Source organism: Nycticebus coucang, chromosome 1 (assembly GCF_027406575.1).
Source record: "Nycticebus coucang isolate mNycCou1 chromosome 1, mNycCou1.pri, whole genome shotgun sequence".
In the NCBI taxonomy this organism is placed as follows: Eukaryota; Metazoa; Chordata; class Mammalia; order Primates; family Lorisidae; genus Nycticebus; species Nycticebus coucang.
In genome coordinates, this window is record NC_069780.1 from 165,263,357 (window position 1) to 165,290,289 (window position 26,933).

General features: G+C 37.7%; 1 protein-coding gene and 1 pseudogene across 2 annotated transcripts in view; one reads left to right on the top strand and one right to left on the bottom strand.

Annotated features, from left to right (window-relative positions):
- The window catches only part of WDR70 (WD repeat domain 70), a 345,496-nt gene that overhangs the window by 120,223 nt on the left and 198,340 nt on the right, over positions 1–26,933 (bottom strand). For both annotated transcript variants that reach the window (XM_053592015.1, XM_053592008.1), the window contains exon 11: positions 18,185–18,359. In XM_053592015.1, the coding sequence (XP_053447990.1) occupies positions 18,185–18,359 (175 nt within the window). The remainder of the gene's footprint in view (positions 1–18,184; positions 18,360–26,933) is intronic.
- LOC128587844 (peptidyl-prolyl cis-trans isomerase A-like) lies at positions 23,670–24,155 on the top strand (annotated as a pseudogene).

Below are 26,933 nucleotides of genomic sequence, written 5' to 3' on the forward strand. Positions count from 1 at the left end.
GCAGCCTCCCAAGTAGCTGGGAGTACAAGCACCTGCCACAACACCTGGCTATTTTTTGTTCTTCTTTAGCTGGCCTGGGCAGGGTTTGAACCCGACATCTTCAGTATATGTGGCTGGCGCCATAACCACTGTACACCAAGCCCCTCTCTGAGAATATTAATTATAGGAGCTTTTTTCCTGGTAAAATTTCTTCAGTTTCCTATATTATCTCTTTCTGCTCTGAGTTATTTATTCTGTTTTCTTTAGTCTCCATATTTCATGTCAGAGGATTTCCCCAAATGTCTGGTGATCCCTATCTACCCATGAATATTTAAGAGTAAAGCACCAAAAAGCAAATTAGAAACTACACCAAGGGTCAAAATCATTTTCTGTAAAGGCCAGATAGTAAATAATTTAGGCTTAAGGACCATATACTTTGTTGTAACTACTCAAGTTATAGAGCAACAATAGTCACAGATGATACATCAATGAATAAGCAAGGCTGGGGGAGGAGACAAGATGGCTAACTGAAGCCTGCTTTCCACAGAGGCTCCCATACAGAAGGAGAGTTAAAAGACAGAAATTTAGCAAGTAGCCTGGTGGATTAGAGCTGCACCAAGAGAGAAGGTTGATGAACGCACATCAACCCCGCTGAGGCGAGCTGCGACCCCAAGGATACAAACAAAAGGTAAAAAATCCATCTCCAAGCTGACAGGAGTGCCCTCCCCCATGAGAACGGCTCAGAGTGCCCCACAAACAAACGAGCAGAGTTCAAAGGTCAAGCGCCTCAGGTTACAAAATCAACATTCATAAATCGGTAGCGTTTATATATACCAACAATAGTCAAGCTGAAAAAACAGTTGAGGACTCTCTTCCATTCACAGTAGTGCCAAAGAAAATGAAATATTTGGGAGTTTATCCAACAAAGGACGTGAAAGATCTCTATAAAGAGAATTATGAAACTCTAAGAAAAGAAATAGCTGAAAATGTTAACAAATGGAAAAACATACCAAGCTCATGGCTGGGAAGAATCACTACCCAAAGCAATATACAATTTTATTGCAATCCCTATTAAAGCTCCACTGTCATAGTTTAAAGATCTTGAAAAAATAATGCTTCGTTTTATATAGAATCACAAAAAACCTCAAATAGCCAAGATATTACTCAGAAATAAAAACAAAGCAGGAGGAATCACGCTACCAGACCTCAGACTATACTATAAATCAATAGTGAACAAAACAGCATGGTACTGGCACAAAAACAGAGAAGTAGATGTCTGGAACAGAATAGAGAACCAAGAGATGAATCCAGCTAATTACCATTATTTGATCTTTGACAAGCCAATTAAAAATATTCAGTGGGGAAAAGATTCCCTATTTAACAAATGGTGCTGGGTGAACTGGCTGGCAACCTGTAGAAAACTGAAACTGGACCCACACCTTTCACCATTAACTAAGACAGACTCTCACTGGATTAAAGATTTAAACTTAAGACATGAAACTATAAAAATACTAGAAGAGAGTGCCAGGAAAACCTTGAAGAAATTGGTCTGGGTGAGTATTTTATGAAGAGGACCCCACAGGCAATTGAAACAGCTTCAAAAATACACTACTGGGACCTGATCAAATGAAAAAGCTTCTGCACAGCCAAGAACACAGTAAGTAAAGCAAGCAGACAGCCCTCAGAATGGGAGAAGATATTTGCAGGTTATGACTCGGACAATGGTTTAATAACCAGAATCCACAGAGAACTCAAATGTATAAGGAAGAAAAGAACAAGGGATCCCATCGCAGGCTGGGCAAGGGACTTGAAGAGAAACTTCTCTGAAGAAGACAGGCACATAGCCTACAGGCATATGAAAAAATGCTCATCATACTTAATCATCAGAGAAATGCGAATCAAAACTGCTTTGAGATATCATCTAACTCCAGTAAGATTAGCACATATCACAAAATCCCAAGACCAGAGATGTTGGCGTGGATGTGGAGAAAAGGGAACACTTCTACACTGCTGGTGGGAATGCAAATTAATACATTCCTTTTGGAAAGATGTTCGGAGAACACTTAGAGATCTAAAAATAAATCTGCCATTCAATTCCTTAATTCCTTTACCAGGTATATACCCAGAAGTCCAAAAATCACATTATAACAAAGATATTTGTACCAGAATGTTTATTGCAGCCCAATTCACAATTGCTAAGTCATGGAAAAAGACCAAGTGCCCATCGATCCACGAATCGATTAATAAATTGTGGTATATCGGGGGCGGAGCAAGATGGCAGCCGAGTAACAGCTTCCTTGCATCTGGGCACCGTGAGTCTGGGGAGATAGGACTCCAGGCATCTCTGGCTGGTGGGAACTGCCTATCATCACTCCTATGAGGATACAGGGAGTCAGCGAGAGACTTCTGGACCCCAAGAGGAGGACTAAAACAGTGGAAAACCAGCAAGTGGTCGCGTGTGTTCAACCCGTCTAAACCCACCCACAACTTCCACAGGCACAAGAACTTAAAGAGCAAGAGGAAGTGAAAGGAAAATTAGGGCAAGGAAACAGATAAAAGAAATCACTCATGAGGAAGAATCAGCAGAAAACTCCAGGCAACATGAAGAACCAGTCCAGAACAACCCCGCCAAGGGACCATGAGGTAGCTACTGCAGAGGATTCCACCTATACAGAAATGTTAGGAATGACAGAAAGGGAATTTAGAATACACATGTTGAAAACAATGAAAGAAATGATGGAAACAATGAAGGAAACTGCTAATAAAGTGGAAAATAACCAAAAGGAAATCCAAAAACAGAATCAAATCAGAGATGAACGATATGAAGAATATAAAAAGGATATAGCAGAGCTGAAGGAAATGAAACAGTCAATCAGGGAACTTAAAGATGCAATGGAAAGTATCAGCAACAGGTTAGACCATGCAGAAGAAAGAATTTCAGAGGTAGAAGACAAAGTTTTTGAGATAACTCAGATAGTAAAAGAGGCAGAAAAGAAGAGAGAGAAAGCAGAACGTTCACTGTCAGAATTATGGGACTTTATGAAACGTTCCAACATACGAGTTATAGGAATTCCAGAAGGGGAAGAAGAATGCCCCAGAGGAATGGAAGCCATACTAGAGAATATTATAAAAGAAAATTTCCCAAACATCACCAAAGATTCTGACACACTGCTTTCAGAGGGCTATCGGACCCCAGGTCGCCTCAACTCTAACCGAGCTTCTCCAAGACACATTGTGATGAACCTGTCCAAAGTCAAGACAAAAGAAAAGATTCTGCAAGCTGCCAGGAGTAAGCGCCAGTTGACCTACAGGGGCAAATCCATCAGAGTGACCGCAGACTTCTCTAATGAAACTTTCCAAGCAAGAAGACAATGGTCATCTACCTTTAATCTACTTAAACAGAACAATTTTCAGCCCAGAATTCTGTACCCTGCTAAGCTAAGCTTCAAAATTGATGGAGAAATCAAATCATTTACGGATATACAAACATTGAGGAAATTCACCACAACAAGACCAGCTCTACAGGGAATACTTCAACCTGTTCTGCACACTGACCACCACAATGGATCAGCAGCAAAGTAAGAACTCAGAAATCAAAGGACAGAACCTAACCTCCACACTGATGCAAAAGATAAAACTAAGCAATGGACTCTCACCAAATAAGACGAATAGAATACTACCACACTTATCAATTATCTCCATAAATGTTAATGGCTTGAATTCCCCACTGAAGAGACATAGATTGGCTGACTGGATTAAAAAGCACAAGCCATCCATTTGCTGTCTGCAAGAAACACACCTGGCTTCAAAAGACAAATTAAAGCTCCGAGTCAAGGGTTGGAAGACAATTTTTCAGGCAAATGGAATTCAGAAGAAAAGAGGAGTTGCAATCTTATTTTCAGATACATGTGGATTTAAAGCAACTAAAGTCAAAAAAGACAAAGATGGTCACTTTATATTGCTCAAGGGAAAACTACAACAAGAAGACATTTCAATTCTAAATATCTATGCACCAAATTTAAATGCTCCCAGATTCTTGAAACAGACCTTACTCAGTCTGAGCAATATGATATCTGATAATACCATCATAACAGGGGACTTTAACACACCTCTTACAGAGCTGGACAGATCCTCTAATCAGAAATTAAACAAAGATATAAGAGATTTAAATGAGACCCTAGAACAATTGTGCTTGATAGACGCATATAGAACACTCCACCCCAAAGATAAAGAATATACATTCTTCTCATCACCCCATGGAACATTCTCCAAAATTGATCATATCCTGGGACACAAAACAAATATCAACAGAATCAAAAGAATTGAAATTTTACCTTGTATCTTTTCAGACCATAAGGCACTAAAGGTGGAACTCAACTCTAACAAAAATGCTCGACCCCATCCAAAGGCATGGAAATTAAACAATCTTCTGTTGAATAACAGATGGGTGAAGGAAGAAATCAAACAGGAAATCAGTAACTTCCTTAAGCATAACAACAATGAAGACACAAGCTACCAAAACCTGTGGGATACTGCAAAAGCAGTTTTGAGAGGAAAATTCATTGCTTTAGATGCCTACATTCGAAATACAGACAGAGAGCACATCAACAATCTCACAAGAGATCTTATGGAATTGGAAAAAGAAGAACAATCTAAGCCTAAACTCAGTAGAAGAAAAGAAATATCCAAAATCAAATCAGAGATCAATGAAATTGAAAACAAAAGAATCATTCAGAAAATTAATGAAACAAGGAGTTGGTTTTTTGAAAAAATAAATAAAATAGATAAACCATTGGCCAGACTAACTAGAAATAGAAAAGTAAAATCTCTAGTAACCTCAATCAGAAATGATAAAGGGGAAATAACAACTGATCCCACAGAGATACAAGAGATCATCTCTGAATACTACCAGAAACTGTATGCCCAGAAATTTGACAATGTGAAGGAAATGGATCAATATTTGGAATCACACCCTCTCCCTAGACTTGGCCAGGAAGAAATAGACCTCCTGAACAGACCAATTTCAAGCACTGAGATCAAAGAAACAATAAAAAAGCTTCCAACTAAAAAATGCCCTGGTCCAGATGGCTTCACTCCAGAATTCTATCAAACCTTCAAGGAAGAGCTTATTCCTGTACTGCAGAAATTATTCCAAAAAATTGAGGAAGAAGGAATCTTCCCCAACACATTCTATGAAGCAAACATCACCCTGATAACAAAACCAGGAAAAGACCCAAACAAAAAGGAGAATTTCAGATCAATCTCACTCATGAATATAGATGCAAAAATTCTCAACAAAATCCTAGCCAATAGATTACAGCTTATCATCAAAAAAGTCATTCATCATGATCAAGCAGGCTTCATCCCAGGGATGCAAGGCTGGTTCAACATACGCAAGTCCATAAACGTTATCCACCATATTAACAGAGGCAAAAATAAAGATCACATGATCCTCTCAATAGATGCAGAAAAAGCATTTGATAAAATCCAGCATCCTTTTCTAATTAGAACACTGAAGAGTATAGGCATAGGTGGCACATTTCTAAAACTGATTGAAGCTATCTATGACAAACCCACAGCCAATATTTTACTGAATGGAGTAAAACTGAAAGCTTTTCCTCTTAGAACTGGAACCAGACAAGGTTGTCCTCTGTCACCTTTACTATTCAACATAGTGCTGGAAGTTCTAGCCAATACAATTAGGCAAGACAAGGAAATAAAGGGAATCCAAATGGGAGCAGAGGAGGTCAAACTCTCCCTCTTTGCTGACGACATGATCTTATACTTAGAGAACCCCAAAGACTCAACCACAAGACTCCTAGAAGTCATCAAAAAATACAGTAATGTTTCAGGATATAAAATCAATGTCCACAATTCAGTAGCCTTTGTATACACCAATAACAGTCAAGAGGAGAAGCTAATTAAGGACACAACTCCCTTCACCATAGTTTCAAAGAAAATGAAATACCTAGGAATATACCTAACGAAGGAGGTGAAGGACCTCTATAAAGAAAACTATGAACTCCTCAGAAAGGAAATAGCAGAGGATATTAACAAATGGAAGAACATACCATGCTCATGGATGGGAAGAATCAACATTGTTAAAATGTCTATACTTCCCAAAGCAATCTACCTATTCAATGCCATTCCTATCAAAGTACCTACATCGTACTTTCAAGATTTGGAAAAAATGATTCTGCGTTTTGTATGGAACCGGAAAAAACCCCGTATAGCTAAGGCAGTTCTTAGTAACAAAAATAAAGCTGGGGGCATCAGCATACCAGATTTTAGTCTGTACTACAAAGCCATAGTGCTCAAGACAGCTTGGTACTGGCACAAAAACAGAGACATAGACACTTGGAATCGAATTGAACACCAAGAAATGAAACTAACATCTTACAACCACCTAATCTTCGATAAACCAAACAAGAACTTACCTTGGGGGAAAGACTCCCTATTCAATAAATGGTGTTGGGAGAATTGGATGTCTGCGTGTAAAAGACTGAAACTGGACCCATACCTTTCCCCACTCACAAAAATTGATTCAAGATGGATAAAGGACTTACATTTAAGGCACGAAACAATAAAAATCCTCAAAGAAAGCATAGGAAAAACACTGGAAGATATTGGCCTGGGGGAAGACTTCATGAAGAAGACTGCCATGGCAATTGCAACAACAACAAAAATAAACAAATGGGACTTCATTAAACTGAAAAGCTTCTGTACAGCTAAGGTGACGATAACCAAAGCAAAGAGACAACCCACACAATGGGAAAGGATATTTGCATATTTTCAATCAGACAAAAGCTTGATAACCAGGATCTATAGAGAACTCAAATTAATCCACATGAAAAAAGCCAACAATCCCTTATATCAATGGGCAAGAGACATGAATAGAACTTTCTCTAAAGACGACAGACGAATGGCTAACAAACACATGAAAAAATGTTCATCATCTCTATATATTAGAGAAATGCAAATCAAAACATCCCTGAGATATCATCTAACCCCAGAGAGAATGGCCCACATCACAAAATCTCAAAACTGCAGATGCTGGCGTGGATGTGGAGAGAAGGGAACACTTTTACACTGCTGGTGGGACTGCAAACTAGTACAACCTTTCTGGAAGGAAGTATGGAGAAACCTCAAAGCACTCAACCTAGACCTCCCATTCGATCCTGCAATCCCATTACTGGGCATCTACCCAGAAGGAAAAAAATCCTTTTATCATAAGGACACTTGTACTAGACTGTTTATTGCAGCTCAATTTACAATCGCCAAAATGTGGAAACAGCCTAAATGCCCACCAACCCAGGAATGGATTAACAAGCTGTGGTATATGTATACCATGGAATACTATTCAGCCATTTAAAAAAATGGAGACTTTACATCCTTCGTATTAACCTGGATGGAAGTGGAAGACATTATTCTTAGTAAAGCATCACAAGAATGGAGAAGCATGAATCCTATGTACTCAATCTTGATATGAGGACAATTAATGACAATTAAGGTTATGGGGGGGGAAGCAGAAAGAGAGAGGGAGGGAGTGGGGTGGGGCCTTAGTGTGTGTCACACTTTATGGGGGCAGGACATGATTGCAAGAGGGACTTTACCTAGCAATTGCAATCAGTGTAACTGGCTTATTGTACCCTCAATGAATCCCCAACAATAAAAAAAAAAAGAAAAAAAAAAAAATAAAATAAATTGTGGTATACGTACACCACAGAATATTATGCAGCCTTAAAGAAAGATGGAGACTTTACCACTTTCACGTTTACATGGATGGAGCTGGAACATATTCTTCTTAGTAAAGTATCTCAAGAATGGAAGAAAAAGTATCCAATGTACTCAGCCCTTCTATGAAACTAATTTATGGCTTTCATATGAAAACCAGTTATAACCTAAGAATATGGGGAAGGGGGAGAAGGAGGGGAGAGGAAGTGAGGACGATGGATGATTGGTGGGATTACACCTGCAGTGCATCTTACAAGGGTACATGTGAAACTTAATAAATATAGAATATAAATATCTTAACACAATAACTAAGAAAATGCCAGGAAGGCTATGTCAACCAGTGTGATGAAAATGTGTCAAATGGTGTATAAAACTAGTGTATGGTGCCCCATGATCGCATTAATGTACACAGCTGTGATTTAAAAAAAATAGAATAAGCAAGGCTGTTCTGATAAAATGTATTTATGGACACTTAAATTTGAATTTCATATGATTCATATGTCATCAAATAGTTTTCTTTCTTTCTTTTTTTTTTCTTTTTTTTTGAGACAGAGCCTCAAGCTGTCACCTTGGGTAGAGTGCCATGGCATCACAGCCCACAGCAACCTCCAACTCCTGGGCTTAAGTGATTTTCTTGCCTCAGCCTCCCAAGTAGCTGGGACCCAGGCACCCGCCACAACACCTGGCTATTTTTTTGTTGTAGTTGTCACTGTTGTTTGGCCCAGGCTGGATTCAAACCTGCCAGCTCTGGTGTATATGGCTGGCGCCTTAGCTGTTTGAGCTACAAAATTCCTATTTTGAATTTTTAAAAACTATCATGATTGGCAGAATAATATCCCCAAAAGATTTCCACATTTTACTTCCTGTCATCTGTCAATATGTTATTTTATGTGGCAAAGATAATTTAAGGTTTCAGACTGAATTAATCTTGCTAATAACACTGGCTTTAAAATAGGGAGGTTGTATGTTATCCTGGATTTATCCAGGTTAAGCTCGATGTAATCATAGCATCTTTAAAAGTGGCAAAGGTAAGCAGAAAAGGTAGTTTCAGTGTTGCAATATGAGAATCACTCAATCCTCTCTTCCTAGCCTTGAAGGCAGAAGAGGGGACTAATAGCCAAGAAATACAGGTAGTATCTAGAAGCTGGAAAAGGCAAAGAAATAAGTTTACTCAGCACCCACCAGAAAAGAACACAACCCTACCAACACCTTGATTTTAGCCCAGTGAGGCTTCTAAGATAACTACAGAACTGTAAGATAATACATTAGTGTTGTTTTATGCTACTAAATTTGCAGTAATTTGTTACAGAAGCTATAGAAAAATAACACAACTATTTTAAAAGGTAAAAACCATACTCAACTTGCAGGCCATACAAAAACAAGTAACAAGTTAGATTTGGCACATGCCCTGTAGTTTTTTGACCCCTGATAAAGATTCCTGAGCTGCACTACATGGAATTAGTCCTCAGTTATGCTTCATACTAACTGTAGTCTTGAGTAAACAACTCAATTTCTTTGAACCTGGTTTTCTTCATCTGTAAAATAATAATGGCAATAGTTACATGACAAGGCTGCTGTAGGAATTAAATGAAATAGTACATGTAAACTGCTTAAAATTTTGCCTGGTCCACATAAGCACTTGGAAATATAACTACAGAGAAAGGGGAGAGGAAAAGCAGCTCTTTATGAAGGTTTTTACCTTACCTTAGCTTTGCCTAAAATACAGGGTCCCCTTTAACAGATGCCCTCTGAAAAGTAATTAGTCTTCTGTGAAAGTATTATTAAAAGTTATTAAAAGTCTACTATATACTAGACTCTGTTCTTTGCTCTGGGAATATAGCAGGGAGCAAAACAGACAGCAGTCCTTTCACTCATGGAGCCAATATCCTACTGAAATGAAATATTCAATAAAGAAGTAAGTGAAACACATCACACAGCATACCAGGTGGTGATCAACACTATGGAAGAAAACAAGAGGGACAGAGAGTAGCCCTGGTGGGGACAAGACTGCAATTTTAAATAAAGCATGGTTGGGGAAGGCCTGGCTGAGGAGAAAACATTTCAGTCCTCTTAACAGAAAAAGGTGAGACAAAAACGTCATGTGAATATTTGGGAGAAGAGAATTGCAGACTAAGGGTTTACCACAGAGGCAAAGAGTTCAAAATGTGCCACAGGTGCATGCAATCACCCATCTGCCATCACTGCTCTGCCTCTCCCTCACTTTATTCCACCCATGCTGGTGGATGGGGAACCAGGGAGGCAGAGCAGAAACACTCCTTTGAAGTGACCTTCTCCTCAGATGGAAAGGCAGGCCATCATCATGTGAATGAAAGGGACCTCAGGCAAACAACAAATCCTCTTAAGCAACCATATTCAACAGACTTTTCTGTAATGGTAAGAATGTTTTTTGTCTATGTTGTCCAATAAGTAGCCACTAGTCACATGAGGCTACTGGGTACTTGAAAATTTGCTAGTGTGCAACTGGAGAAAGCAAGATGGCGGCCGAGTAATGGCTTCCTTGCATCTGGGCACCGTGAGTCTGGGGAGATAGGACTCCAGGGATCTCTGGCTAGTGGGATCTGCCTATAATCATCCTTGTGAGGATACAGGGAGTCAGCGAGAGACTTCTGGACCCCAAGAGGAGGACTAAAACAGTGGAAAAACGGCAAGTGGTCGCGTATGTTCAACAGGTCTAAACCCGCCAGCAACTGTAAGTAAGTACAGTAGCAGCGAGACTGCAAACCGGAAAGGCCTTACCTGTGAACTCTTTTGGTGTCTTTGGACTTGGCACTCAGTTGAACTGCCTTGGGGAGAGCCTGAGCGGGAGTGCGGAGAACTTTGGCCGATGTCTAGGGCCCCAGTCTGAGCCGTTGAGCCAGACAGAGCTAATAGTGTTTGGCTGTGGGCCACAGAGAGCAATTGTGAGTAATCTGCCCCAGCAAGCTCCTCCCTCAGGGTCGCAGAGCAAGAATCGGGCGGGAGCTGGTAACACAGCGACTGAGTAGCCTAAGGGCAGGGTCTGAGCCGCCTTACAGCCCTAACCCTCAGGGGCAGAGTGAGACAGGTTTTGGCACACTGGGTAAGTGGATAGCCACTTCAGCAGTGATTCCAGCGACAAGCACTTTCCTGGGAAAGCTTCTACTCAGCAAGTTTACAAGTTCAAAGTGCCTTTTAAGAGGGCTGAAGAGAGATTTAGGGTGTCTACCTGCTGGGGTTAGAGAAATCTGTAGCCTCTAGTCGTACCAGCACTATGATTAACGCTCATATCCCAGAAGACCACGTGTTGCGCAGATAATATTCAACAACATATACATACTGCTTTGTTTTTGGTAGTGTTTTTTTTTTTTTGGTTTGGTTGTTTTTCTGTTTATTTTGATGTTGTTGATGTTGTTTTGTTTTTCAATTTCACCTTTTCCATACAGATTTTTTTTCTTTCTCAATTTTTCTAGTGTAATTATAATTTACCATTGCTGCCTTTTTCAATGACTAGAACTTCATTTTTGCTAGTGTTTCTACCACTATTACTTGGTTTTTCACCCAATTTTATCCTGTAAAGTTTTCTGTTTGCTTGTTTTGGTTTGATTTATAGCATTTTTGTCGTTCCTCTCTACTTGGTGGAGGTGGGGTACTGTCTCTGACCAGGTTAGCAAAGAACTGCTGACCTCAAGGGAACCACCCAACTGGGCATCCCCAGAAGGTGGAGTTTTTTTAAGGTTGTGTCAAAGTACCCTACTGTACACCTATATGGCTCTCTCTCCCTCTTTCTGTGCCTCTCCTTTTTGTCAACATTCCTTTTACCCACCCCCTCTCCTTTCTCTATTTTTTATTTTTTTTTTTTCGCTCGTTCCTCCTTTCTTTCATTCCTATCTTGCACATCAACCTTCTCACCCTTCTGGTCCAGTACCAAAAGGACTCATCGAAACCTTAGCCCACAGGCACAAGAACTTAAAGAGCAAGAGGAAGTGAAAGGAAAATTAGGGCAAGGAAACAGATAAAAGAAATCACTCATGAGGAACAATCAGCAGAAAACTCCTGGAAACATGAAGAACCAAGCCAGAACAACCCCGCCAAGGGACCATGAGGTAGCTACTGCAGAGGATTCCACTTACAAAGAAATGTTAGGAATGACAGAAAGGGAATTTAGAATACACATGTTGAAAACAATGAAAGAAATGATGGAAACAATAAAGGAAACTGCTAATAAAGTGGAAAATAACCAAAAGGAAATCCAAAAACAGAATCAAATAAGAGATGAACGCTATGAAGAATATAAAAAGGATATAGCAGGCTGAAGGAACTGAAACAGTCAATTAGGGAACTTAAAGATGCAATGGAAAGTATCAGCAACAGGTTAGACCATGCAGAAGAAAGAATTTCAGAGGTAGAAGACAAAGTTCTTGGGATAACTCAGATAGTAAAAGAGGCAGAAAAGAAGAGAGAGAAAGCAGAACGTTCACTGTCAGAATTATGGGATTTTATGAAGCGTTCCAACATACGAGTTATAGGAATCACAGAAGGGGAAGAAGAATGCCCCAGAGGAATGGAAGCCATACTAGAGAATATTATAAAAGAAAATTTCCCAAATATCACCAAAGATTCTGACACACTGCTTTCAGAGGGCTATCGGACCCCAGGTCACCTCAACTCTAACCGAGCTTCTCCAAGACACATTGTGATGAACCTGTCCAAAGTCAAGACAAAAGAAAAGATTCTGCAAGCTCCCAGGAGTAAGCGCCAGTTGACCTACAGGGGCAAATCCATCAGAGTGACCGCAGACTTCTCTGATGAAACTTTCCAAGCAAGAAGACAATGGTCATCTATCTTTAATCTACTTCGACAGAACAATTTTCAGCCCAGAATTCTGTACCCTGCTAAGCTAAGCTTTAAAATTGATAAAGAAATCAAATCGTTTACGGATATACAAACATTGAGGAAATTCGCCACAACAAGACCAGCTCTACAGGAAATACTTCAACCTGTTCTACACACTAACCCTCACAATGGATCAGCAGCAAAGTAAGAACTCAGATATTAAAGGACAGAACCTAACCTCCACACTGATGCAAAAGATAAAACTAAGCAATGGACTCTCACCAAATAAGACGAATAAAATACTACCACACTTATCAATTATCTCAATAAATGTTAATGGCTTGAATTCCCCACTGAAGAGACATAGATTGGCTGACTGGATTAAAAAGCACAAGCCATCCATTTGCTGTCTGCAAGAAACACACCTGGCTTCAAAAGACAAATTAAAACTCCAAGTCAAGGGTTGGAAGACAATTTTTCAGGCAAATGGAATTCAGAAGAAAAGAGGAGTTGCAATCTTATTTTCAGATACATGTGGATTTAAAGCAACTAAAGTCAAAAAAGACAAAGATGGTCACTTTACATTAGTCGAGGGAAAAATACAACAAGAAGATGTTTCAATTCTAAATATTATGCACCCAATTTAAATGCGCCCAGATTCTTGAAACAGACCTTACTCAGTCTGAGCAATATGATATCTGATAATACCATCATAACAGGGGACTTTAACACTCCTCTTACAGAGCTGGACAGATCCTCTAAACAGAAAATAAACAAAGATAAAAGAGATTTAAATGAGACCCTAGAACAACTATGCTTGACAGACGCATATAGAACACTCCACCCCAAAGATAAAGAATATACATTCTTCTCATCACCCCATGGAACATTCTCCAAAATGGATCATATCCTGGGACACAAAACAAATATCAACAGAATCAAAAGAACTGAAAATTTACCTTGTATCTTCTCAGACCATAAGGCACTAAAGGTGGAACTCAACTCTAACAAAAACGCTCAACCCCACACAACGGCATGGAAATTAAACAATCTTCAGTTGAATAACAGATGGGTGCAGGAAGAAATAAAACAGGAAATCATTAACTTCCTTGAGCAGAACAACAATGAAGACACAAGCTACCAAACCTGTGCGATACTGCAAAAGCAGTTTTCAGAGGAAAATTTATTGCTTTAGATGGCTACATTCGAAAAACAGAAAGAGAGCACATCAACAATCTCACAAGCCATCTTATGGAATTGGAAAAAGAAGAACAATCTAAGCCTAAACCCAGTAGAAGAAAAGAAATATCCAAAATCAAATCAGAGATCAATGAAATTGAAAACAAAAGAATCATTCAGAAAATTAATGAAACAAGTTGTTTTTTTGAAAAAATAAATAAAATAGATAAACCATTGGCCAGACTAATGAGAAATAGAAAAGTAAAATCTCTAGTAACCTCAATCAGAAATGATAAAGGGGAAATAACAACTGATCCCACAGAGATACAAGAGATCATCTCTGAATACTACCAGAAACTCTATGCCCAGAAATTTGACAATGTGAAGGAAATGGATCGATATTTGGAATCACACTCTCTCCCTAGACTCAGCCAGGAAGAAATAGACCTCCTGAACAGACCAATTTCAAGCACTGAGATTAAAGATAAAATAAAAAATCTTCCAACCAAAAAATGCCCTGGTCCAGATGGCTTCACACCAGAATTCTATCAAAACTTCAAGGAAGAGCTTATTCCTGTACTGCAGAAATTATTGCAAAAAATTGAGGAAGAAGGAATCTTCCCCAACACATTCTATGAAGCAAACATCACCCTGATACCAAAACCAGGAAAAGACCCAAACAAAAAGGAGAATTTCAGACCAATCTCACTCATGAATATAGATGCAAAAATTCTCAACAAAATCCTAGCCAATAGATTACAATAGATGCAGAAAAAGCATTTGATAAAATCCAGCATCCTTTTCTAATTAGAACACTGAAGAGTATATGCATAGGTGGCACATTTCTAAAACTGATTGACGCTATCTATGACAAACCCACAGCTAATATTTTACTGAATGGAGTAAAATTGAAAGCTTTTCGTCTTAGAACTGGAACCGGACAAGGTTGTCCTCTGTCACCTTTACTATTCAACATAGTGCTGGAAGTTCTAGCCAATACAATTAGGCAAGACAAGGAAATAAAGGGAATCCAAATGGGAGCAGAGGAGGTCAAACTCTTCCTCTTTGCTGACGACATGATCTTATACCTAGAGAACCCCAAAGACTCAACCACAAGACTCCTAGAAGTCATCAAAAAATACAGTAATGTTTCAGGATATAAAATCAATCTCCACAATTCAGTAGCCTTTGTATACACCAATAACAGTCAAGATGAGAAGGTAATTAAGGACACAACACCCTTCACCATAGTTTCAAAGAAAATGAAATACCTAGGAGTATACCTAACGAAGGAGGTGAAGGACCTCTATAAAGAAAACTATGAAATCCTCAGAAAGGAAATAGCAGAGGATATTAACAAATGGAAGAACATACCATGCTCATGGATGGGAAGAATCAACATTGTTATAATGTCTATACTTCCCAAAGCAATCTACCTATTCAATGCCATTCCTATCAAAATACAAACATCGTACTTTCAAGATTTGGAAAAAACGATTCTGCGTTTTGTATGGAACCAGAAAAAACCCCGTATAGCTAAAGCAGTTCTTAGTAATAAAAATAAAGCTGGGGGCATCAGCATACCAGATTTTAGTCTGTACTACAAAGCTATAGTGGTCAAGACAGTGGATAACTAGGATCTATAGAGAACTCAAATTAATCCACATGAAAAAAACCAACAATCTGGGTGGCGCCTGTGGCTGAAGGAGTAGGGTGCCGGTCCCATATGCCGGAGGTGGCAGGTTCAAACCTAGCAAGACATGATTGCAACAGGGACTTTGCCTGACAATTGCAATCAGCGTAACCTGGCTTATTGTACCCTCAATGAATCCCCAACAAAAAAAAAGAAAGAAAATTTGCTAGTGTGACTAAGGATTTAACATTCTAATTTTATTTTATTTCAATTAATTGAAATCAAAATAGTCAAATACTGGCATATTAGCCAGTATAACTTTAGAGTAAAAGTAAGTCTTGAGAATGTGGAATTAATCATTAAGAGGAACACTGTACTTCTAATGTTTCATTTAATTTGTTAAAGCTTAAATTTGTTCAATAAGACTTCTATCATTCAATGTGGGCTATTAGGACAGCTTTATTCAATCATCACAAAACATATATTAGCCATCATCTGTCATATAATTCTTTGGATACTGCACAGAAAAACTATTGCTATTAGGCTTTCTCACTTCAGCTGTAGTATTTATCTATGACTTTTTATGGCTGAAATAATAGTTAAGAAATTTTTAAATAATCTGTTTCCTAATCAAACTGTGTTTCCTGCTTACAAGTTTTTCTTCTCAACTTGATTTGTTTTCAGTGTTTACACATTTATATGCAAATGTAAAAATATGAATAAAATATAATAGGATGTGGTATAATTAAACTATACATTCATTTGTGAAATAAACTAACAAAATAGAATCAAAGACTATGAGTCTTTGAAATAGAATCAAACCCTAGTAGAGGGTTTAAAAGATAACTTTTTAGATACTGGCATGCAAATAAGTGGCTTATTTTTTATAAAATTAGAAATAGGAGATATTATTTTAAGACATGCAAGGACAATCTTTAATAACTACATTCAACTTATAAAATTATGTGGATTTTAAGAGAAAGGCAGGTACATGTGCACTATGTATATGTATATAAAGACCAAGAACATTATTATTAAAGCTACATAAGAAAAGTATGTGTTCTAGAATTTCCATGTTTAAATCAACAGCACCCAAAGACGATGAAAGCCAGTTACTAAAAAATTTATTGCTTGGTTAAAACTCAGTTTACAGTTCAACAGGGTTTTAAAAATCTCTGTGTTGTTATGAAGCTTTATGGGGTTTATAATGGAGATGAAAACAGAAATAAAAAGATCTGACAAACAGAAAATGCCAAAGATATTTCCAGCATTATCAGCATGAATTTTTACCCCCATCATTACTTTTTACCTCCTTCCAACACAACTAACTTTAACATATTTGCCTGAAAAGACAACTGTTTCCTGGGGTCCCTTTCAAAATGTAAATGGTTGATGTACAAAGCTGAATAGACCATCTTTTTTTCTAATTTGTTTTTAAACATAGAATGAAAACTCTGTAAGGACAGAAATTTTTGGTAAGTATTCTCAGAGCTAAAATAGCATCTACAGCTCGGCACCTGTAGCTCAGAGGCTACGGTGCCAGCCACATACACAGGAGCTGGCAGGTTGGAACCCAACATGAGCCTGCCAAACAACTACAACCAAAAAATAGCCAGGCACTGTGGCGGGCGCCTGTAGTCCCAGTTACTTGGGAGGCTGAGGCAAGAGAATCACTTAAGCCCAAGAGTTTGAGGTTGCTGTGGGCTGTAATGCCACAGCACTCTTCCGAGGGCAACACAGTGAGACTCTGTCTCAAAATAAATAAATAAAATGAAATAAAATAGCACCTAGCACATAGTACAGATTTAATAAATATTTATTATCTGACTAGATTTTCTCATTGAAAAAGATATCCAAATTATAACATTTGAGTAGAATTTTATTTTAACACAGGCAATTTAGTGTCATTCCAAAATTTTACCATCTATACATACAACAAAACCCTTTTTTAAAGCTTATGGGTAATTCACAGAATTAGCCATGGGTTTTTGTATCCATTATTTCTATAGATTATATGATCCCTTCCAATTACAAATTTATTTACTTCAATAATGACCTAAAAATCATATTGAAAAATGTGAAACCTATTCAAATGGAACATGACAGAATATTTTTTTTTTTTTTTTTTTTTTTTGTAGAGACAGAGTTTCACTTTATTGCCCTCGGTAGAGTGCCGTGGCGTCACACGGCTCACAGCAACCTCCAACTCTTGGGCTTAGGCAATTCTCCTGCCTCAGCCTCCCGAGTAGCTGGGACAACAGGCGCCAGCCACAACGCCCGGCTATTTTTTTTTTTGTTGCCGTTTGGCCGGGGCTGGGTTTGAACCCGCCACCCTCAGCATATGGGGCCGGCGCCTTACTCACTGAGCCACAGGCGCCGCCCCGGAACATGACAGAATATTAAAACAAAATGTTATTTAAATTATTATGGAAAATCACAAAAAAGGTGATAGATGATCGTGGTCCTTTTGAATTTTTCTTAAACCTTTCAAAGGGTATTCTTTCAAAGGTTTTGCTTAGTCTTGTTTTATATTACTATCAAATCATCACTTTCAAAATCAAATAAATTGAAATTCCATACAATAAACTACACTGTGTTCTTTAAATTTTATACCAAAAGAGCAAATTTATTTTAAAAGCAAAATCTAATACGCACTGGAAAATACTGAGCTGGAATGCTTCCTGAAATGCTGTTTACTGCAAAAGTTCCAATGTTTGATCAACTAACACTAAAGTTTAAATTAGGTATAAACTCAGGAAATTGACCTTCATAATATTTTAACATGATGTTTGTCTTTATAAGGTAGTTATCGTCTAAGGAAAGAATATTTAAATGCTCTTGACTTACAGTTAAATTTCGGTCCCAGATCTGTATGCTTCCATTCTGGCAGGCAGCTGCTATGAGATTTCCATCTCTACTATATGTGCACGTAGTGGGAATGACTTTTTTACCCTGCATTGTCCGTGGCTTAAAGACACTTTTTTGCTTCTTTGGATTTTCAACTTCCCATATCCTCACAGTCCTAAAAAGAATCCGGAGATTTTTGTTGATAAAAACGGCAGGAGTTGAAAATAAAGCTACTACCTCACCTTTTAAGCATATAAATCTAATAATTAACAAGACTTACACTGTAAAACATTTTCCATTTATAAGTGAGGTTCCTCACAGAAATAAAGTAAACCTTTTTAATCATGTTGTCGGTAAATCAAAAAGTAGCAATTTCTGGCTTGGCTCCCATAGCACAGTGGTTACACCGCTGACCACTGTACACCAAGGCTGGCAGGTTTGAATCCAGCCCAGGCCTACTAAACAACAATGACAACAACAATAACAACAACAAAGTAGCAATTTTACTTCAAATCAGTTTTTAATTCTGACCCTAATGAGGTGGCCTCCAGTCTCTTCTGACTATACACAGTAGTCAGATCAGTAAAACTGCTCAATGTGTATGCCCCCTATGTAAGCACATTAACTTGTAAATTACTTATATGTGTTAATGCACTATTCTATAACACAATGAAAAATAAGTCACTAAAAAAGTCCTGCTCTAGACCCCCAGCAAAGACCTAATGCCTCCCAGGGAGAAGTAGAAATGCAGCTATCTGCTCCTCAGCCTTCACCTAGTAACAAAGCAATGGCAGTTTAGGTCATGGGCAGGGGTAGAACACCCTCCTACTCAGTGTCCCAAAGCAAAGAAGCACTGCCACTTAGGTAGGGTAGAACAAAAGCCACATGACGGGGATGTGGGGAGATAAAATAGAGAAAAACAAAGATGAGGTTAGCATCTTCTTGGTAGAAACCATGCAAACCAAACCACTATGAAACAACATCCTTTGCCTGTGGCTCAGTCAGTAGGGTATACGAAGGTGGGGGGTTGGAACCTGGCCCCGGGCCAAACTGAAACAAAGAAATAGCCGGGTGTTGTGGTGGACACCTCTGGTCCCGGCTGCTCGAGGCTGAGGCAAGAGAATCACCAGGGCCCAGGAGTTAGAGGTTGCTGTGAGCTGTAACACCATAGCACTCTACCGAGGGTGACAAAGTGAGACTCTGTCTCTACAAAAAAAAAAAAGAAAAACAAATCCTCAATCCAATATTCTATAGCCAGTGAAAATATATTTCAAAAATAAGGTGAAATCAAGACTTTTCAGATGAAAAAAGCTGAGGCAATTCACTGCATCAGTCATGGACTACAAGAATTTTTAAAGAAAGCTCTTAAGGCAGAGCAAACATGGCATAAATAGAAATCTGAATCTACATAAAGAATGGTCAGAAACATAAAAATGAAGATAAACGTAAAAGGCATATTTTTAAAATGTTTAAATCTCCTTTAAAAAAAAAAAAAAAGGCTATGTCTCGGTGCCTGTAGCTCAGTGGCTAGGGCACCAGCCATGTACACCAGAGCTGACGGGTTCAAATCCAGCCCGGGCCTGCCAAACAACAATGACAACTGCAACCAAAAAATGGCCAGATGTTGTGGTGGATGCCTGTGGTCCTAGCTACTTAGGAGGCTGAGGCAAGAGAATCACTTAAGCCCAAGAGTTTGAGGTTGTTGTAAGCTGTGACACCACTGCACTGGTGATACAGTGAAACTCTGTCTCAAAAAATAAAAAAAATTAAAATAAATAAATAAAAGGCTATAAAGTAAAAATAGCAACAATGTATTATAAGGTTCATAACGTGTCCAAATAAAATATATGGTAATAATAGAACAAAGGTGGGGAGGGAAGAGTGAAAGTATTAAAATATAGTTTTGTGCTATTCTCGAAATGGCATATAATTGGAAGAGAAAATATGATACATTAAAAATGTTTATTATAAACCCTAAAGCAATTCCTAACACATTTTTTAATAAATACATAACCGAGATAAAATGAAAACAAAAATATTAATTCTATCAAAAACAGGAAAAGATGAGAAATAAAAACAATGCGGTAAATATAAAACCAACAGCAATACAGTAGATATAAATCCAACATTATCAATAATTACATTTGAAAATATCCTAAAAACTCTAATTAAAGAAAAATGTTATACTGTATTAAATAAAAGTAAGACACAAGCAGACTGTATCTTTAATTAATAAATATATCATGTAATATATCTATATATAGATGCTATATATAGCTATATCATTATATATCTATGTGATTATATAGAGATAGACACAGATGTATAATAATAAAGATATAAATCAGACATCATTGTGTGTAGACACATAATCATATGTACCTATAATCTCTTTATGTAATTATTCATAAATTTTTATGCAATTATACATATATATTTAGGTTAACAGTAAAAAGACAGAAGAAAAATATCATGTAGGGAGGCGCCTGTGGCTCAGTGAGCAGGGCGCCGGCCCCATATACGGAGGGTGGCAGGTTCAAACCCAGCCCCGGCCAAACTGCAACAAAAAAATAGCTGGGCGTTGTGGTGGGCGCCTGTAGTCCCAGCTACTCGGGAGGCTGAGGCAGGAGAATCGCCTAAGCCCAGGAGTTGGAGGTTGCTGTGAGCTGTGTGATGCCACGGCACTCTACCAAGGGCAATAACGTGAAACTCTGTCTCTACCAAAAAAAGAAAAATATCATGTAAACAATCACAAAAAAACTTAGAGTGACTATATTATTGTCAAACTAGACTTCAGAACTCAAGAAATATCACCAGATACAGAGAAGAAAATTTCATAATGATAAAGAATCAAGTGATCAATAGAAATGTAACAATCCTAAATACACCTACATGAAGGGTAGACTAGCAAATCCACACTTTTAACTATATAATTCAGGGTTCCTTTATCAGTAACTGACAGAAAAGTAGATTCTCCTAACCTTCCCAAATCAGAAAGTATATAGCCAACTTGAAAAACCTATCAACCAACTTGAGCTAATTAACATTTACAGACCACTTCAGTTAGTTGTACAACAACTCTATATACATTTTTTCAGGTGCACATTGAACATTCATCAGTATACACCATATTCTGGGACATAAAACAAATCTAACCAAATGAAAAATAGCTAAAATCATACTAAACATATATACTACCCAAAAATCAAATAAGCAATCAATAATAGAAATGCATCTGAAAATACAACTTTTCCCAAATACTTAGAATTAAAAGAATATATCTCTATTATGCTCTATTGAAGCACACCCTCTGGGTGAAGGGCTCAACTATAACTTAAACTTTACCTAACAAATGCAAACAATGTAACCTAATCATTTGTACCCTTATATTAATCTGAAATAAATGTTTAAAAAAATCAAACAATGCACCTTATCAGCAGACTAAAAATAAAAATGACAGTGGTCATCTCAATTTTCCAATGCTCTTAATCACTGGAAAAAACCCAACATCCACTCACAATAAAAACTCTCAGCAAACTAGGAATAAAATATAACTTCCTCAATCTGCTAGGGGATATCTACAAAAAACCTACAGGTCTATACCTGTTGAATATACCTTACCCAAAATGCTTGACACTATAAGTATTTCAGATTTCGGGGGGATGGGGGGAGGGAAGAGAAGGGGATGGAATACTTGTATATACATAATAAGATGCCTTGTGGATGGAACCCAAGTGTAAAACACAATTCATTTATGTTTCATATATACACCTTATACACATAGGCTAAAGGTAATTTTATAAAATATTTTTAATAATGTGTGTAAAAGCTTGTGAACATTGACCCATCAGAAAGCAAAGACGTCACTATTTCAGCCACCCATGTTTTTAAAATGTTTAAATCTTTAAAAAAAAAAAAAAAAAAAAGGCTATTGCTCGGCGCCTGTAGCTCAGTGGCTAGGGCACCAGCCATGTACATCAGAGCTGGCGGGTTCAAATCCAGCCAGGGCCTGCCAAACTGTGTGCTGAATAAACCTCTATTCTCTATAAATTACCATGGTAGCAGGAGACCATGGGAAGCTGCAGCATCTGAAAAGGCTATTGAGGCATTTTTGAAAAGAAAGTCTTGCTTATTGGATTTGTTCTGCCAAGAGATCCAGCAAATTTTAGACTTTTATATAAATTTCCTTTTCTTCCACAAGTTTTATAGTCTTAAGTTTTATAGCTAGGTCTATATCTATTTGAATTTAGTTTTTACATATAAGGTATGAGTCAAGGTTGATTTTTTTTTTGCATATGTATATCCAATTGTTTCAGTGCTAGTTGTATCTGAGGACTATAAAGTCTTTCCCCTAATAAATGTATATTGTCCCTTATCTCTGTTTACTGTTTCCCAAAGATAAGTACAAAAAGTTGAGGAATACTGCATTTGTCTTCTCTTTCTAGCCTCAACTCTGCAACCATGGATATAAATTATGATAATTTCTCTTTTTTATAACTGGACATCCCCAAATGTCAGATGATACTTTAGAATTATGACATGAAAGGCCCCACACAAGGATAAAGTATCATTATCTGACTTGTTTAAAGTTCTTCATCGTTAAAACCAGGATAATAATGCCAACAATGAGGGGCTGTGAGGATTAAATGAGATTAGGGATATAAACATACCTAGGATAATACTCGGAAAACAGTAGGCACTAATAAATACTAGGTCCTTTTTGCTCTTCCTCTTAGACTATAAGTAAAACATCAAAACTAATAAATCCAGCATCTAAGTACTTCTATTTATTTTAGTGGTATGTTAACAAGTTGAATTAGTTATCGAAATACGGAAAAGGGGAAACAAGCAGTTTGCCTAGAATACAGAAATACAAATTTATATAGCATCTAATAGTGACTAATTACACTATGGTTTTATGGCTCTGATTCTCTGAATCTAAGCCTAAACCATAGATACTAAAGTGCTAGGCCATTAGGTACCTGTCAAAACATTTTATGCTGAAGAACACATATTTTGAAACTTGGAGCAATATCTGGTCTTGTAAAATTAAAACTCTGTTTTATAAAAAAGTTTTAAAAATAGAAGAAGGATCTGCCTGGGCCTTACTGAACATACACTAAAAACATCCATAAGACAAGAAAATGACACAGGTGGGGTCATTACATTGCCCCAGGCACAAATGCTTTCTGTCTTAAAATTTTGAATTCTTTCCAGATACAAGTTCCAAAGGTTCTGGCATCTGCTACAGAAATGCATCACAGCATTTGGCAAAAGTCAAGGGAAGCATTAATTCTGCATGGAAATCACTTAAGAGATCTTGGTTTAATATTTCTCAAAAGACTGCACAAGGAACATGAGTGATATAAAATTCTAAAATTTGCTGGATCTCTTGGCAGAACAAATCCAGCAAGAAAGACTTTCTTTTCAAAAATGCCCTAATAGGCTTTGCAGATGCTGCAGCTTCCCATGGTCTCTGGCTACCATGGTCAACTCCACCATGTTCTTCAATATTGCCATGGATGGCAAGCCCTTGGGCCATGTCTCCTTTGAACTGTTTACAGACAAAGTTCCCAAGACAGTAGAAAACTTTCAAGGGCTGAGCACTAGAGAGAGAGAATTGTTTATAAGGGTTCCTGCTTTCACAGAATTATTCCAGGGTTTATGCGCCAGGGTGGTGACATTACATGACATAATGGCACTAGCAGCAAGTCTATCTATAGGGAGAAATTTGATGATGAGAACTTCATTCTGAAGCATATAGGTCCTGGTATCTTGTCCACGGCAACTTCTGAACCCACCACTAACGGTTCCCAGCTTTCATCTGCACAGCCAAGACTGAGTGGTTGGATGACAAGCATGGGATCTTTGGCAAAACGAAAGAGGGCACGAGTGCCATGGAAGCTATGAAGCCCTTTGAGTACAGAATGGCAAGACCAGCAAGAAGATCACCAGTCAGTACTGTGGATAACTGCCAATAAATTTAACTTTTTTTTTTCATTAAATCATAGCTGTGTACATTGATATGATAATTTAACTTAATATTGTATCTTAACAACCAGTTCTTCTGTAACTCAGGAGAGCACCCTTCTATCCCATTTGCTCACAATATCCTGTAACTTTTGTGCTCTTCCTTCGTTCAGTTCTTTGGGTTCTATATTTTCCTTATTCCCTTCCATGTTTTGCTGGCTTGCAGAGTTAAGCTTATGATTATGAAATAAAAACTAAATGATGAAAAAAATGCCCAAATATTAAGGTAGTGAAGTTCCAGATAAATGGGTAAATGTTCTAGCTTCTATCTAAACTCACAATAATTTTATTAACACACACTGGAGGCACAGATAATTCATATACATGTATACATGTACACACTGATTGCAATAAGAATGCAATTGATTTAGGGGAAATTTATTTTGTGCTAGATGTTTTTTATTTACTGATATGGTTCCAGAATAAACTTTCAGAATATTCATTCAATCAAAAAAGTAAAAAGGCCTTATGAAATCTAGAGTTAGAATTAGGGGTGAATGTTACAATAAGTAACCACTTACACCCTTACATTTAAAGCCAATTGCTTTTCAACAAAGATACCAAAACAATTCAATGAAAAAAGAATATTCTTTTCAACAAAAGAAGCTGAGACAATCAGCTATTGATATGTAAGAAGGTGAACTCCAACCTTTACTTCACATCATACAAAAACTACTTCAAAATGAATCATAGATTTAAACAAACAAACAAAAAACCTTAAAAGAAGACAGACAAGTAAATTTTCATGACTTTGGATCAGGCCACGAGTTCCTGGATACAACACCAAAAGCCAAATGATCAAAGAAGGATGGAAAGATAAGCTGAACTTAAGAAATTAAAACTTTATGTGCTTGGGCCGTGCCTGTGGCTCAGTGAGTAGGATGCCGGCCCCATATACTGAGAGTGGCAGGTTTGAACCCGGCCCCAGCCAAACTGCAATAAAAAATAGCCGGGCATTGTGGTGGGTGCTTGTAGCCCCAGCTACTCGGGAGGCTGGGGCAAGAGAATCTCCTAAGCCCAAGAGCTGGAGGTTGCTGTGAGCTGTGACACCACAGCACCCTACTGAGGAGGACAAAGTGAAAGTCTGTCTCTTAAAAAAAAAAAAAAAAAAAAAAAGCTTTATGTGCTTAAAAAGACACTATTAAGAAAGTGAAAAGACAAGCCACAGACTTGGGGAAAATGTTTGCAAATAATATATCTGATGAATTTTAAGAATTTAAAATTCATTTTCAGGTATCTTTAAACTATTAATTTAATTTCCTTACTAGCTCTAGAAGTACCCAGATTGTATATCATCTGGAATGAATTTTGGTAGTCTATGGGCTTTGGGGAATTGAATAATTTCATTTAAAAATTGTTGAATTAAAAAAAAGAATTTGAAATTCAATAACAAAACAACCAATTACCTAAATGGGCAAAAGATTTGAATATATATTTCACTAAAGAAGATATACAAATACTCCAAAAGCAAATGAAAAGATGTTTGGTATCATCAGTCGTTTTGAAAAATGAAAATCAAAATCACAATGGCATTTTCCATACCCATTAGAATGGCTATTATGAAAAAACCCATAAGAAGAGAAAGTACAAGCCTCATATATTATAGGTAGAAGTATAAAATGGTACAGCCACTTTGGAAAACAGGTAGGCAGTTTTATAAAATATTAAGCAAAGATTGTGTAACTGTACTGTTAAAAAACCTACAACTATACTAAACTTGTTTATCAGTTCTAACAATTTTCTGGTGGAACCTTTAAGATTTTCTCTATGTAAGATCATGTCATCAGCAAAAGACAATTTCACTTCTACCTCTGCTATTTGTATGCCTTTTCTTCTTGCCTAATTGTCCTTGCTAAGACCACCAGTACTATTGAGTAGATGTGGAAGGAGTGGGCATACTTGTCTTGGATGATAAGCATAGGGTCTTTGGCAAAGGGACAAATCCTGATCACAGAGAAGAAGTTTTCAACTTTCAAACACTGACTCTTGTCTTGTCATATATGGTACTTATTGTGTCAAGGTACATTCCTTCTACGTTTATTTTGTTGAGAGTTTTTATCATGAATGTTGAATTTTATAAAATGCTTTTTATGCATCTATTAAGATGATCATGTGGCTTCTATCCTTCATTTTGTTACTATGGTATATGCCATTTATCTTACGTGAAACCAACCTTGTATCTTTAGGATAAACTCCATGTAATCAGGATGAATGACGTTTTAAATATGCTGTTGGATTCAATTGCTAGTATTTTGAGGAGGGTCTTTGCATCCATGTTCAGAGATATTATCCTGCAGCTGTAGCTTTCTTTTCTTTTAGTCTTAGGACTTTGTCGCCCTCCATAGAGTGCGTGAAGTCATAGCTCACAGCAACCTGAAACTCTTGGGCTCAAGCAATTCTCTTGCTTCAGCGTCCCAAGTAGCTGGGACTACAGGCACCCGCCACAACACCCTGCTATTTTTAGAGACAGGCGTCTTGCTCTTGCTCAGGCTGATCTTGAATCTGTGAGCTCAGGCAATTCACCCAGCTTGGACTTCCAGAGTGCTAGGATTACAGGCATGAGCCACCACACCTGGCCCTGCAGCTTGCTTTTTATCTTGTCCTGTCTGGTGTTGGTATCAGGGAAATGCTGGCCTCATAGAATGAGTTTGGATGTATGTCCTCCTCTTCATTTTTTCAGAAGAGTTTGAGAAGAACAGGTATTAGTTTTTAAAATGTT